Raw genomic sequence first — 15,846 nt, forward strand, 5'->3', positions numbered from 1 at the left:
CCTAAACATTTTCAAAAACATTATCAAAATATGGGGATTTGGTCACACCATATTGCTATATGGTGCTAAGCCCACTTACTGCGACAAAGTACCCCATGATTAGTGGGTCCTACACTATCCAAAGATTGGGAGATCCTGCTTCTCCGAACAATGAGAGCAATACACTCCTCTATATGGGAGAACTTTGAGGTCTCCACCCATGACACAGGTGGACACTAATTAGAGGTACTTAATGAGGGAGTGGGGTGCTCCTCACCCAAAAGGATTCGGTCAGAATCCATACAATAGACAAACAACATATTTAGGGGGCACACCCTAAAAGATGCATTAAAGATGGTGCAGCCATAAGACCGTACAGCAAAACAAAAATATTACAGCGCACAAATGCAAAAAAGACATTTACCTCCAGCAAGGCTAGTTTAAAACACCTAAACATTTTTTAAAAACATTATCAAAATATGGGGATTTGGTCACACCATATTGCTATATGGTGCTAAGCCCACTTACACACACAGATCCCAGTTCTCGCTCTGACACGAGCGATTGCGGGAGCCTGGCGGTCATCGTGCCCGCCAGGCACTCGCATTGGGGTCGGGAACACGCTGGGGGCGTGCGCACGCGTGCCCCTAGTGGCCAAAAGGCGAAGCGACGTAACATAACATCGCTTCGCCAGCCGTACCATTCTGCGGCGGCTGGTCGGCAAGCAGCTAATATGCAATAATCATGAAATATACCAAGAAAACTATGGCTGCAGCCTGCAAATAAGTGTGATTCCCTCTGCAGGCCATCCTTAGGTTTGAGTTTGACGTGAATTAGATGCTGGTAAACCTTTCTAGGGTTGAAGCAGATTTTGTGGTTTGTTTGCATTCCTTTACACTCTGTTTTCCTGTATACAAATTCCAAAAATTTGGCATATAACTGCGTCTTCTTTCTGTGTATTGAAATGTTACATAAAAGTGAAAACAAAACAACGAGGGAGATTTACTAAAACTGGAGCAGAATCTGGTGCAGCTGTGCATGGTAGCCAATCAGCTTCTAATTTCAGCTTCAGTTAAGCTTTGACAATAAAACCTGGAAGCTGATTGGTTTGCTTGAATGGAGGAGAAGATTTGGATGCCGCACACCGGATGTAGTCAAAAAACTTAACTTTATTGAAAAAATGGGATCATCAAAATAACAAGACTGTCATGCAGAAAGTACAGGTAAGCTGACGCGTTTCGCACTCAGGACTGAGTGCTTACTCATAGCTGATTGGTTTCTGTGCAGAGCTGCACCATATTTTGCATGCTTTAGTTTTAGTAAATAACCCCCACCATGTGAAGTCAAAGCAGGCTTCACTTCTCTGAGGGGAAACTGTCTTTGGTGGTCTTTAAAGCCCTTAGTCATATCTTCTCTGGTTTTTGTAGGCACCACTAAACTTGGCAGTTCTCCCATCACGATGTTGAAGTTTGATCCTCTATTTCTGACTTGTTGCTTTATTGTCTTCCTCAGATGTAGTCCTGGGTGTGCCATTGAATGAGTCAATAGGCCATGCAGTTGCTGTGGTTGGAAGTCGGCTTTACCTCTCCGGCGGGTTCAATGGTATTGCTCTAGGACGCATGGTGACACTCTCTGTGCCCTCGGACCCCTGCATGTTGTTCAGCACTCCGTCGTCTTGTAATCAGAGCTCAGCAAGTTGTGTTTGGTGCCAGCAAAGCTGCATGTCGGCTGACATTGCTGAAAGGTAACAATGTCAAATACTTTTTGTCCATGTAAAATGCACCAAAAAATAGTTTCTCATTGTACAGAATGTGTATGTAAGTGCTAGAAGCTGTAATTGGCTACTTGGCTTTATAAAGAGTATTTGGAGCAGAACCTCAGGCACTGCAGTCTAGTCTGGGAATTTAAGTGGATTTAAGCTGAACTCCAGCTTTTGATGCACTTTACATAGTTTGTTTGGGCCAAGCTGCCCAAACCAACTATGTCCCTCACTAGCATGCGAGGCCACTGGATGTGCTGTATAAACTGTTCTTTGTACCAAGAATCCTTGCTACCTGTTCTCTCAGCCACCTCATGCTTACATGTGAGAGATGAGTTGCTCCTGTCGCCCCTCACTCCTCACAATGATGATGTTAGCAGGGGCGGATCCAGGGGGGGGGGGGGCAAGGGGGCAATTGCTCCCCCCGAGAAAATACATGCAGGTGAGCGAGCGGATGGGCAGGCTGGTGAGCAGGCCGGTGAGTGAGTAATCATGGGCGGGAGGCTGGCGTGTGACTGAGGCTGAGCGAGCAGGCAGGTGTTGAAGCCGCTCCCCTTCTGAATATGATACTGAAGGGACATTGCATCGTGGCTATCTTGGTACTCCCGCACTCGTCCACAGTAAGCCTAGTGTTTTAAGTCGGCAAGCGGACATCTTTATACACCCACCAGAGTCTTGCTTTTCACAGTTATTTTTAACAGTAAACTCAACTTATATTTCACTAAATAAGCTGGGTTTACTGTTAAAAATAACTGTGAAAAGCAAGACTCCGGTGGGTGTATAAAGATGTCTGCTTGCCGACTTCTAACTCTAGTCTTACTGCTGACAAGTGGGGGTGTACCAAGATGGCCGCAATGCAACATCACTTTGCTTGCATATTCTGATGAGTTACATGAGGTAATGAGTTACATTATCTCTCACTGCCCGCCCTCACTCTGGGACACAGCCACTAGCAAGTGATAATCCGCATCTTGTGCGCAGGCGATATTGGCAAGTGACAATCCGCATCTTATGGCAGGCGACATTGGCAAGTGACAATCCGCATCTTATGGCAGGCGACATTGGCAAGTGACAATCCACATCTGGTGGCAGAGGATGTGGCAAGTGACAATCCGCATTTGGTGGCAGCCAACAGTTGCCCGCAAAATTTTCTGGCAGTGCCCATCCCGAGACTAAGCTCTGGATCCGCCCCTGGATGTTAGGTGCCAGAATGAAAACTATGCCATTAGGCTAATATCAATCCACCTGGCAGTACTCAGGTACTCCAGTTAGATGCACTGTTTGGCAGACATGAAACCCTGCAGCAGCAGCAGCCTGATATGAGGGTCACCTGTCTCAGCCCACACAGCCGTGTAATTCATTCACAGTTTCCTTTGAATGAATGATCAACTTTCTACTGCCAGCCAACGTGCCTGACAGCTTGTAGTTCTGAATAAACTGTGGGGGAGCTGATGAGCGCTCTCATAGTTCATTCACAAGCCCTGCAGCTTTCAACAGACAGCCTGTATGCAGGTATAGGCAGGTACAGGGCTTGTCTGCAGAAGCCTGACATTGCACCCCTGTTCTTATCACGGGTGCAATGCTTTCCAGGCTCCTTCAGGTAAAAATTATAAATGCACTTTTTTCTTTTTTTCCTGCAAAAATATGTGCATTTAGTATTTTTTCTTGAAAGATTAACATATCCTTTAACCACTTCAGCCCCGGAAGGACTTACCCCCTTCCTGACCAGAGCACTTTTTGCGATACGGCACTCCGTTGCTTAAACTGACAATTGCACGGTCGTGCGACGTTGCAACCAAACAAAATTGATGTCCTTTTTTTCCACAAATAGAGCTTTCTTTTGGTTGTATTTGATCATCTCTGCTGTTTTTATTTTTTGCGCTATAAACAAAAGAAGAGCGACAATTTAAAAAAAAAACAATATTTTGTACTTTTTGCTATAATAAATATCCCCAATTTTTTATAAAAAAAGCAATTTTTTTTCTCAGTTTAGGCCAATATGTATTCTACATATTTTTGGTAATATAAATCATAAAAAGCGTATATTGATTGGTTTGCACAAAAGTTATAGCGTCTACAAAATAGGGGATAGATTTATGGCATTTTTATTATAATTTTTTTTTAACTGGTAATGGCGGCGATCTGCGATTTTTATCAAGACTGCGATATTGTGGTGGACACATATTGACACATTTTCGGGTCGATTGACAATTATACAGCGATCGGTGCTATAAAAATGCACTGATTACTGTAAATGTCACTGGCAGGGAAGGGGTTAATTGTGTTCCCTAGGTGTGTGTTCTAACTGTAGGGGGAGGGGACTGACTAGAGGGGATGACAGATCGTGGTTCCTAGCTATTAGGAACTCACGATCTGTCATTCCGAACAGAACAGGGATTTGTGTGTTTACACACACGTCCCTGTTCTGCCTCTCGTGCCCGCAACCGTCGGCCACGAGCATCGGCACCCCCGCAGTGCAGTGGGCGTGTGCCTGCTATCCCGCTTAAAGGGGCCGACGTATAGCTACGACGGCTCACAGGATCGTGCCGACCTGCCTCCGTATAATGGCGGCAGCTGGTCGGCAAGTGGTTAAACCTGACAATATATGTTACAATCTGATTGAACAATCTCTGAATTTTTTGGCTCAAGTTTAGTTTACAAACAAGTTTGTAATGTGAGGACCTACCAAAATCGATCCATTCAATTCCCACACAGTCAGGTAAGACCTTGCACTAGTTGTTGGTAAATCTAAAGGACCTGGTACTATTAAGCTGTGGCATGTGTGGTCCAGGGGAGCATCCAGATAGTTGCTATGGTTAGTACATTTTTGTTTTTAATAGTCCTGAGCAGTGGCAGCCGGTGGTCATTTTTTTGGGGGGGAGGGGGGGGGGACCCCTAATGGACGGGCCGTCTGGTCATGAGGTATATTATGATAATTTTCCTCTTCTGGCACATTAAGATATAGTGTTAAAGCATTTGTTTTTTATATATCAGGCATGGCTGTCTCCAACCCTTATGCTCATGCTTCCCGTTGCCAAGATCTGCAGATGATTGTAGAAGGTTGAAGACCTGCAGTGAGTGTCTGGCACAGCACCCTCGCTCCATGAGTGCCCAGCTAACTACGGTAGGTGTGCCAGGATTATAAATTGTACAGGGACTGTGATAAAAATCCTGCTTCGCTTTGTCTACAAGGAGGATGGTCTATACCAGTGTAGGGTGGAGACAGGTACAAAAATTATAGTCATAAATATGTGTCCTTCCAAAATCATTAAAGTTGATGTACACCCTCAGTGAATTACATGTATTTTGCTAAAGCCCTGCGTATTATAGATAGTTGACATATTTTTAAAAATAAAGTACAGTACTGTTTTTACGCTTGTTTTCATCCTTTGGTGCATTTCAGTGCTGCTGATCCCCTGCAGAATCTTTGCAGCCACTACTGTCCACATGCACTCCAGCAATGGCTGCATGGCATTTCTCTGGGTGGGTTTCCTGAGGGTGACAGTAATGGACCATACCTACACAATGTGTGTGTTAAAACAGCCATCAGAAGGCTGTGTGAAAGGGTGACAATGCAGGGGCAAGTTTGGGAGACAGAGCGTTGTCACATCATAGCAAAAAGTGTCTGGACAGTGTCTTTGCAGCGCTGTAGGAGCGGAGTATACACCGCTCCTAAAGCGCCTCTGCCCATTGAAATCAATGGGCAGCACCGGCAAATCGCCGCTGCAACGGCGCTTTGTGGGCGGTTTTAACCCTTTTTCGGTCACTAGTGGGGGTTACAAGCGCCCCACTAGCGGCCGAAAAACCTCTGCAAAAATGACGGTAAAGCACCGATGCCCCAGTGTGAAAGTAGCCTAAGTGCTGACATATTATTTGCTTATTATTCTCTACCACTGCACAGGTTTAATTTAAAGCTGATTTCCAGCTTTACTTTCACTTTACAGTATATAGTTTGTTTAGGCCAAGCTGGCTCAAACAAACTATTTCCTACACTAACATGTGCCTCTGCAGAGCACACTATATAAACTGTATTTAGCCTTATGCTGGCCATACACTATACGAAAAATCGGCCGAAAAATCGTTCGTATAGACACTTCGTTTTTCGGCAAGTTAATGGGCACAAATCGATAATCGTTTGTGACGTTTTTGTGGGAAAAAAACGAACGGGAAGTTTGGAAAATTTCTGCCGAACGTACGATAAATTGCAAGGTTAATGTGTTTCCCGTCCGAACTGTCTGCACTAGGTATATGTAAAAAAACGAACAAAAAATGATTTATTCATGTCCACTGAACAATTTATCGGTCATTATATGATGGCACGATCGTTTGCGGTCACGGTCGAACGTTCGTTTTTCGAAAATGGGTTCGGCCGATTTTCTGTATAGTGTATGGCCAGCATTAGTTACAAACATTATAAAGCACTGTGTTCTGGGTGTGAGACAAGACCTCTTCCTATCTCACATCCAGAACAAAATAGCGTCAGTCTGAGTGGTGCTCAGCCATTTACAGGCAGATTTTTGTTCAGTCAGTGAAGAGAAAGGCCCCTTTCACACGAGGCGGATTCCGTTTCTACGGAGCCCGCCTCGGTCCGCCGGCTCAGCGGGAAATCTGTCCATTGATCTCCGCTGAGCCGGCGGATGACAGGTCCCTCTCTGCTCACTGAGTGGGGAGGGGCTTGTCAGGCGCCGCTGCCGCCTCTGGAGGGATCGGACGAAAACGGACAGCGTGTTCGTTTCCGGCAGATCTCACCCGATCCGATCTGCCAGCGACGAACCTGGACGTAGAGCCATCCGTCTGCTTTTAGCGGATCGACGGGGTCGGATGTCAGCGGACATGTCTACGCTGACATCCGACGCTCCATAGGCTAACATGGATCGCCCGTTCAGGTCCGCCGTCAAAACTGACAGGCGGACCTGAACGGTCCGATCGTGTGAAAGGGGCCAAAGGCAGGCTGATGACATCACAATTTCCGACTCAGCCAATCCTTGCTGGAATACAAAGCTTGGCCCCAACAAACTAAAGTGAAAGTAAAGCTGGACATCAGCTTTAAAAAGGTCTGATGACAGTCTCTTAAGTTAACTTCAGAGTGCAGAGTGATAGAATGGGGGATGCTTGTACCTTTGCAGCACTGCTGATTCTTTGACATAAGAACAGGAATGTGCTCACAAAGGGTGTGAATTAAAAAGCTTAATTTTGATACATTTGAGATAAATGAATATGTCCTCTGCTTCTTACCCAGGGAGCCCCACGCTGCAAATGGTGTACAAACTGTCCAGAGGGAGCCTGTATTGGCAGTGATGGAAGCTGCACCTCGGAGAACGACTGTCGTATTAATCAACGGGAGATCTTCCTGGCCAGTAACTGCTCTGAGATCTCATGTGAGGCTTCTGATTGCCAAAAGTGCATTGCGTCAGGAAAGTGCATGTGGACCCGTCAGTTTAAACGTACAGGTAAGAAAAACAGAATAAAGACAGAAGTAGTGATTACTCTCTTTTTGTGTTTTATTTCTCTCTATCTTTAACTCTTTCCTTGGTAATAGCAGGCAGCTTGACATGTATTTTTTAATACTTTTACATGTGTGTGCTCGTTCTCATTTGTTTCTTGCTCTATTTCTCCTTTATGTCTCTTCTGTGTGTGTGTGTGTGTGTGTGTGTGTATATATATGTCTCTTGCTATCTATTTTTGTTTTATGTTTTTCTCTTTCTCCCTCTTGTTTTGTCTTTTGCTTGCTCACTCCACTATGTCTCTTGCACAGTTTCTCTCCTCTTTTTCCATTATGTCTGTCTCTTGCTCTCTTTCACTTTTTGATGCTCACTCTGTGACATTCCTACACCCACTTGTTTCTCCTTATTGTCTTTTTTTTTTCTTTCTCATCCTCTGATTTTGTCTTCTTCTTTTTGCTGGTCTCTCTCTCTCTCTCTCTCTCTCTCTCTCTCTCTCTCTCTCTCTCTCTCTCTCTCTCCCAGCCATATTTCAATCTGTGAGCAGCCCTCTCTGTCCCACAGAAGCCGATCATTACACTGATCTCTGTCAAACAATCCTGCTGGAGAACCACCATTTGTTCAGCCACTGCAGGCGATGACTGCAGCGCTGATTAGTGTATTCTGATGGGAAGAGTGGAGGAAGTCCCGGCGAATCCCTGCTGTCAGAATACAATAGCACAGCATGGGAGATCCCTGCATCCACATCACTTGCATGAATGCAGCCATCTAAAGCTTGGTAAACACCAATCGTTTCTTTTTCATTCAACCCAGTGGGTTGAATGAAAATAAAACTGACAGCTCCGGACAGACCAGGTGTACTAACAGTCTGACGTTAGTACAGCAATCTCCCCTGCTGAGCTGTTGTGTTCTGACAGGGGAACGGCCCCCTACCAGAACACTCTGTTCAGCGCACTCTGCCATTGGCTGAGAGCGCTGATCGGGAGCCGGGTGGCTGCTGGTTTTCCAGCATGCTCGTTCGACAGAAGCCAGCCAAACATCCGGCTCCTGTCGGACCAACTGACATATACACGGGCCGAAAGTCTCCCGACTTTCGGCCCGTGTGTACTAGGCATATGTTTTTTTTTTCTTTCAGCGCGCTGGTTGAACAGAAAAAAATAAATAAAAACACACAGTATGTACCCAGCTTTGCTGTGCCTTTTATTGATTTTGCTGTGTTATCCCCTCTTATCACACTTGTAGGGGAGACCCGGCGGATCCTCAGTGTCCAGCCAACATACGACTGGACGTGTTTTAGCCACTCATTGCTCAATGTCTCTCCAATGCCTGTGGAGTCTTCTCCACCTCTTCCTTGTCCCACCCCTTGCTACAATCACAGCACATGCAATGAGTGCCTCAGCTCCAAGGGGGCAGACGGCGGCTGGCAGCAGTGTGTGTGGAGCGTCGCACTGAAACAGGTAACATGAGCTTGGCCAAAAAGCTGAATTATTTTCCACCTTTAACAAAATTGTCTTTACTGCTAATATGGATGAGATTATTGCTGTAATAATTAGTACAGTAAAACCTTGGATTGCGAGCATAATTAGTTCCAAAAACATGCTTGTAATCCAAAGCACTTGTATATCAAAGCGCATTTCCCCATAACAAATAATGGAAACTCAAATGATTTGTTCCACAACCATTTATTCATAAGTTCTTCAGTTTATAGTCCAAAAATAAAAGATTTTAGCAATGTGATAGGTTGTGTATCCATAAAATGTCCATCCACAAATGGCAGCCTTCACAAGGGGATTAGAAGCAAAATCCAGCAGGAGCTACAGAGTATAAAAGAGAAGAGAGGCGCCTCTAAGTGTAGCAATATGGTTACATTTAATGAAGGTACAACATTTGGCAACTCACATGGTTGATGATTAAAAGAGGCACATCTAAGTATGCAGGCATCCGGGGTAAAGCTGTCCACATAGACTGTCCTCCGCACCGCCGGCTCTCACCGCTGTCAGTCTGCGATCGTGACTGGGAAGACTACCCTGCAGTAGAGCGATCTGAAAGCGAGGCTTGAACCGATCGTGAAGCGCAGCGTGGAAGGGATGACAACGATGGCAGTGCGGAGGACGGTCTATGTGGACAGCTTTACCCCGGATCCCCGCATACTTTGATGTGCCTCTTTTAATCATCAACCATGTGAGTTGCTAAATGTTGGACCTTCATTAAATGTAACCATATTGCTACACTTGGAGGCACCTCTCTTGCATTTTATACTCAGTTGTGATATGACGCTACTTGTATATCATGTCAAAATGTATTAAAACATTTTACTTGTCTTTGAAAACACTCTCAAACCAAGGTTTTACTGTAATACCTTTTACTTAGAAAGTTCTTGTGGATTTGTAAGGGGTTTCAACTATATGAGCATTATATCTATAAAACAAAGTATCAGACTTCCTCTGTCATTCTTGTTGTTCCCTTAAAATGAATACTTTTCTTTATATAGTGTATGAGTCCCACATTCCTTCCAATGCGTTGCGCCGCCGGTGCCTGCGGCAGAGTCCTGAGTGGTACAGAAAGCTGCTCTCCATCCTGCTCCCGGCACACCCACTGTGCTGCCTGCATCCAGCATCCCCGCTGTGGCTGGTGTGCCCGCAAAGAAGGCAATGGGGAAGGAAGATGCATGGAAGGAGGACCCAGTGGACCCACACAAGGTAGGATACATAGAGTGATAACTGTGCATGCTAAAGGGGCAATTCATTACAAAACATCCCAGCACTTATAACGACTAGCTATCAAAAGGGCCACAATAAAACAGCTTTTGAAAATATATATAAAAGCAAGTTACCTCTAACCAAAGTGTCTCTGTAAAGGGTAGCCCTATAGGAATACCAATATGAGTATATCTGAGACCTTTACTTTTATTTATATGTTAAAAATTTCAGCTAAGGTAGACCTGCACCTGTTTATATAGGTGTGGTAATCAGGTGTCCACAAACTTTTGGCCAACATAGTAATCCTTTAATGTGAATAATTTTATCAATGTGTTAAAGCGGTTTCAAAACCTTGTTTCTATTTGTAGTGCGCAATTCAAGGTGTTAAAAAGGTCACATATACTGCATTTAGGGCTCATTTACTTCTCCTTCAACACACATTAAAGCGCCTACCGCTTCAATATACTTTTTTAAATTGTTTTTGATACTTCAGTGGTGCTTTTTTGAAGCTTTAATGAAGCTTGGCAGATGCCCTGTGTGTTTGTGTCGGGGGATATCTCATACCTGCAATTTCTCCAAAACAAAGTGAAGGTAAAGCTGAATTAGGGCTCATTTACACTTGTTTCGGCTTCAACACACATTAAAGCCCCTACCGCTTCAACATGATTTTTTATGTGTTTTTAACGTGTGTTTTGATGTGATTTAGTTACAGGAGCTTTGACTGGTGTTCAGAGAGCTTTGACAAAGATTGTCTGAAACCATGTTTTGAAGTAAGTGTAAGCGATCCCTTACTCAATTAGTAAGGGCTCGATTACACTTGGTTCAAAACAGAGCTTCGGACATGCTTTTTTAAAGCGGGGGTCCACCTATCTATCGTTTTTTGTTTTTTTTTTGAGTTCATTCACAAACTTTTCTTCTCATGATTATCTACTCACATGTTCTGTGTAATAAGTCCGCCTGTGTCCGATTTCGTTGTAAAGAATAACTTATAAAATTCACTGAAGGCGGTTTCCATCTTCATTGTGGGCATTTGAAGCCCACAAGCATGTATTTCCTGGATGCGGCGAATGCTGTGCTCCCAGCATTCACCAAGATGTTGTGATGACGCTGTTGCACAATGCATGCTGGGAAGCCTGAGACTAGCTCCCAGGGGACTGTGGGAGGTCTGGGAGAGGCTAGAAACACGCCTACTCCCATGGGAGGAAAACCAGGAAGTGCTAAGAAGAATAGAAAAAAAAAGGTAATTACGGCGATTTAAATTTTTTTTACACAGCATGTCAGCATCTAGGCAAGGAAGAGAATGCATAGAGATAAATGTTCAAAATTTGGGTGGAACCCCACTTTTAAGCTCTCTTAACGTGAGTCAAAGCTCCTGTCACCCAATAATAATGGTTAGCTTACAGTCCTGTTTACACCTTGCATTTGCTTTGCTTCAAAAATGATACCCCATGTCGCTTTAGTGGTGTTTCAAAGCGTCTTCAAAGCCTCCATAGAAGTCAATGGCAAAGCTCACTTGAAGCACCTGCAATTCTCAGAGGCTTTAATTCAGCTTTAGCTTCACTTTGTTTTGGAGAAATTGCAGGTATGAGATATTCACACACACAAAGGGCATCTGCCAAGCTTCAAAAGAGCATCACAAAAGCTTCACCGAAGCATCAAAAACACATCATAAAAGCATGTTGAAGCGGTAGTCGCTTTGTGTGTTGAAGCCGAAGCAACTGTAAATGAGCTCTAAAAGTTAGTAGAAAGTAATCTTTCCTTAAGCCGGCCATAGATGGATCGAGACTCAGTCGATTCAGGAGGGATCGGTCCAGATTTGATCCATCTATGGCCAGGCTGGTTGTTGTATAATCGATCCATCGATTGGCTTGGGTACAACCAGCCTGATGGATTTTTTTTTACAGTCGATTACTGTCGGTGGCTACAGTTGCTAGCAGTAATCATTGTGTTCTGCCGATCAGGAAGGCTTCTGTAGGCAGAACATAATAGCGCTGCAGGAACGATTCCCCCATCAACAGTGACTGTGGTGGAAGAAAAGAAAATCGCACAATCAATGGGCTTCTTTAGAATCCTGATTTTGCAGAGTTTGACTTTAATTTTGTTCATGTCAAAGTAATAAAATCTTTTGGTACAGGGGGCTTAGGTACTAATTGAAGATCTGATTTTAGGTATGGGGGAGCAGTGCAGTTCTAGGGAGTCTGACTGGGCTTTCATGTCCTGCCCGCCTGAAAACGAGTGTCTAAATCAACACCACGACTGCAACGAGACTCAAAACTGCAGCGACCTCCTTCACGGATTTAAGTGCACATGCAAGAAAGGCTATACCCTGCACACGTAAGTAAATGGCCCTAGTCTTACAAGAAATTCAGTATTATCATTTTAGGATGATCTGATGAATTGGCCAATGACACCAACTAGATCATTCGCTCCTCTGACTTATTCACTTGTGTGTCTGTAAATTTTAGGGGGTGATTTTTCTTGCATCCACCTATAACAGAACAGAAGTCAGCCCACACATGGTGACACATTTTCTTCTATTTTGTCCTATAGGATTACAGGTCTGTGTCACCCTGTCTGTGAACATGGCTGCGTTAATGGAACCTGCGTGGAACCAAACAGCTGCCGCTGTGACTTTGGCTACGTGGGCGAGAACTGCTCAGTGGCCTGCCGGTGTAATAAGCACAGTGACTGTGAGGGTCTTGGAATGGAAGATGTGTGTAAGCAGTGCCACAATAACACAATGGTATGTGCCTTTTGTATTTTTATTATACATATGGGATGTCTGTTGTTCACATAATGAAGAATTGATACTCGGAAAGCTGTAGCAAATGAAAAAATAATACTGTTAACCATAGTAACCATACAGGGATTGTGAAACACGACCCAATTTAGTTGGGAGTATCTTCAGTTTTTTTTTTTTTTTTTTCTTTACATATATGCTCCACCATGAGTTGGATATATGAAATCTGAAGCAGAGAAAAATTTGTTGTTGTCAATAGAAACCAGATTTCACTTTATTTTTCCTGTTGTAAACTGGGGCAATTCATGGACTCTTAGATTTTATACATGTTTTAGAATTTTTATCCTTGTCTATGTTTCCTTATAGCAACCAGTTTACTTAAAGTGTAAGCTCACCTTTACAGAAAATCTGTAAGGTGAACTTACTCTGGACTCTGTCCCAATCGCACCCGGTACCGCTAACCTGGAGAGCGACAATCGTCTGTTCTGACACGTGGTATTGACGCTTTACCAGTCAGGGGATTTGAAATCCCCACGGCTTTCTCTCCTATTCATCCGCGGTGATAGGATGGGCTACGCGAGTTCTAATTGGTCTGCGCCGACCAATTAGAATGCTCCTAAACGTACCACCTGACGAGGTACGTTTTGGAGATTAAGCCAAGGGGGTTTCTAAGCCCTAGACCGGTGAGGTGGCAATATGCCCCACCCTATTAGATTGTAAGCTCTTCTGAGCAGGGCCCTCTTAATCCTCTTGTATTTTATTGTATTATAACTGTATTGTCTCCCTTTTATATTGTAAAGCGCTGCGTAAACTGTTGGCGCTATATAAATCCTAAATAATAATGATGTGTCAGAACGCGTGATCGCCGCGCTCCAGGTCAACGGGACCGGGGGGGGGGGGTCCTGTGTAAGTTCACCTTTACAGATTTTTCTGTAAAGGTGAAATTACCCTTTAAATTTTGCTCTGGAGAATCAAGACTTGCTTTGTGCTGCTATGGCCGTATCATCGTAATATTTATCATCACCTTTATCCTTTGTGTTGGGTGCACCACCAGCTGTTTTGTGCTGTAAAAAGAAGTGCAAGATGGGTGTTCTAAGTCAGTGATGTGGCGCACATGGGAGCAGGGTCTCTTGGGTCTGTTTCTAACATCTTGATGGCTTCTTCTGTCTCCTCCAGGGAGAGCACTGTGAAAAGTGTAAACCCCTCTTTGTGGGATCGGCTATTAATGGAGGCACATGCCGGCCGTGTCTAGATTTCTGCCGCGGGAACAGCGAAGTGTGTATCACTATGGAAGAGAATGAGAAAGCCCTGAGGGAACCAGAGAAGTATTCCTTGGATCCAGAGAAGGTGCGTGTAAAATAAATGTACACAGACACATTATAAAGGTGCTGCTTTTGGTATTTCTAAGTGTACCTTAAATTGGAATATACCGCAGCTTACCAGTCCTTAAGAGGAGTTCTGCCCCCTCCCCACCAAAAAATTAAAAGTCAGCAGCTAAAAATACTGTAGCTGTTGACTGTTAATATTAGGACACTTACCTGTCCAGGGATCCCCGATGTTGGCACCCCAGCCAATTTTCCAATTGGCTCTCGGGTGCTGCCGTTGCTGCCATTTGTTGTAAGGGAAACCTACTGGTCATGCACGAAGTGCGCTGTGCTTTCTGAATGGCCATCGGTGGGGGAAGCTGGAGGGGGGCTGAACGTCAGAGGTCTCACAGAAGTAGGGGCGGGTACCTGTCAAACAGGTACCCGCTCCCCCCCCCCAAAAGTTGCCAAATGTGGCAGCGGAGGAAGCAAACAACTGGAGCTTCCCCTTTTGGGTGGAGCTGCGCTTTACTTGTTTTTGTTTTTTTACTTTTATATGTTATTCTGGTGGTCCTGCCAGTAACAGACTTCCTGTCCTAGAGTGACATCTCTCAATGTATTGCATCTCTAGAGGAGCAGCGTTGTCAACCAAGGTTATAAAGTGTATTAGGACTGCAGAACACCTCTCTCTCTACTTATTTTCAAGACATAGGGGGTGTTCAATATGTCACAGAGGTGACGTGGACAAGGCTTACATTTCTGGGCACTATAGGCACTGTCTTGTCTGTTCGCTACATGAAGTAAGGAGCTCACTGGATATCTGGCAAGATCAACAAACATTTGTTATTCTTTTTTACCCATAGAACAGATTAAAACATAATGCTTTCATTCATATATTTATAATGGGACCAACTAATATTGTTAGGTTTCACATACACTTTTAAATGCCACACACATTAGTCTCATTTCACAATGTTCTTTATGATTTACCAACATCTGCTTTATAGGGCAAGAGTCAATCTTACAATCCAATAATACAGTGCCTTGAAAAAAGTATTCACACCCCTTGAAATTTTCCACATTTTGTCGTGTTACAACCAAAACGTAAATGTATTTTATGTGATAGACCAACACAGGACAACTATTAGTCGTGCCCTCCACAAATCTGGCCTTTATGGAAGAGTGGCAAGAAGAAAGCCATTGTTGAAAGAAAGCCATAAGAAGTCCCGTTTGCAGTTTGCGAGAAGCCATGTGGGGGACACAGCAAACATGGAAGAAGGTGCTCTGGTCAGATGAGACCAAAATTGACCTCTTTGGCCTAAAAGCAAAACGCTATGTGTGGCGGAAAACTAACACTGCTGCACATCACCCTGAACAACATCATCCCCACCGTAAAACATGGCAGTGGCAGCATCATGTTGGGGGGATGCTTTTTTTCAGCTGGGACAGAAAAGCTGGATGGATGGAGCCAAATACAGGGTAATCTTAGAAGAAAACCTGTTAGAGTCTACAAAAGACTTGAGACTGGGGCGGAGGTTCACCTTCCAGCAGGGCAATGACCTGCAGTGAAAGGTGGTTCTACAAAGTATTGATTCGGGGGGCTGAATACAAATGCACACCACATTTTTCACATATTTATTTGTAAAAAATGTTGAAAACCATTTATCATTTTCCTTCCACTTCATAATTATTTGCCACTTTGTGTTGGTCTATCACAAATTCCCCCAAAAATACATTTACGTTTTTGGTTGTAACATAACAAAATGTGCAAAATGTCAAGGGGTATGAATACTTTTTCAAGACACTGTATATATCAAATCAGATTGTAGTGTGTGGTCAGCTTAGTTTATATCAGATTTTTGATAGGTGTTTAGCTTTCATACGGCATTTAAAACCTGGCTTACAATAACAAATATCAAAATGA

The 15,846-nt window shown here is 44.0% G+C and overlaps 1 protein-coding gene across 1 annotated transcript in view; it reads left to right on the forward strand.

The window, feature by feature from the left end:
• MEGF8 (multiple EGF like domains 8) overlaps positions 1-15,846 on the forward strand; it is a 119,501-nt gene that overhangs the window by 87,793 nt on the left and 15,862 nt on the right. The window contains exons 33-40 of the mRNA XM_073602044.1: positions 1,492-1,723; positions 4,733-4,862; positions 6,978-7,188; positions 8,422-8,636; positions 9,671-9,878; positions 12,047-12,212; positions 12,429-12,621; positions 13,795-13,965. Of these exons, the coding sequence (XP_073458145.1) occupies positions 1,492-1,723; positions 4,733-4,862; positions 6,978-7,188; positions 8,422-8,636; positions 9,671-9,878; positions 12,047-12,212; positions 12,429-12,621; positions 13,795-13,965 (1,526 nt within the window). The remainder of the gene's footprint in view (positions 1-1,491; positions 1,724-4,732; positions 4,863-6,977; positions 7,189-8,421; positions 8,637-9,670; positions 9,879-12,046; positions 12,213-12,428; positions 12,622-13,794; positions 13,966-15,846) is intronic.

The sequence above is a fragment of the Aquarana catesbeiana genome, linkage group LG10 (genome assembly GCF_042186555.1).
Source record: "Aquarana catesbeiana isolate 2022-GZ linkage group LG10, ASM4218655v1, whole genome shotgun sequence".
Classification (NCBI taxonomy): Eukaryota; Metazoa; Chordata; class Amphibia; order Anura; family Ranidae; genus Aquarana; species Aquarana catesbeiana.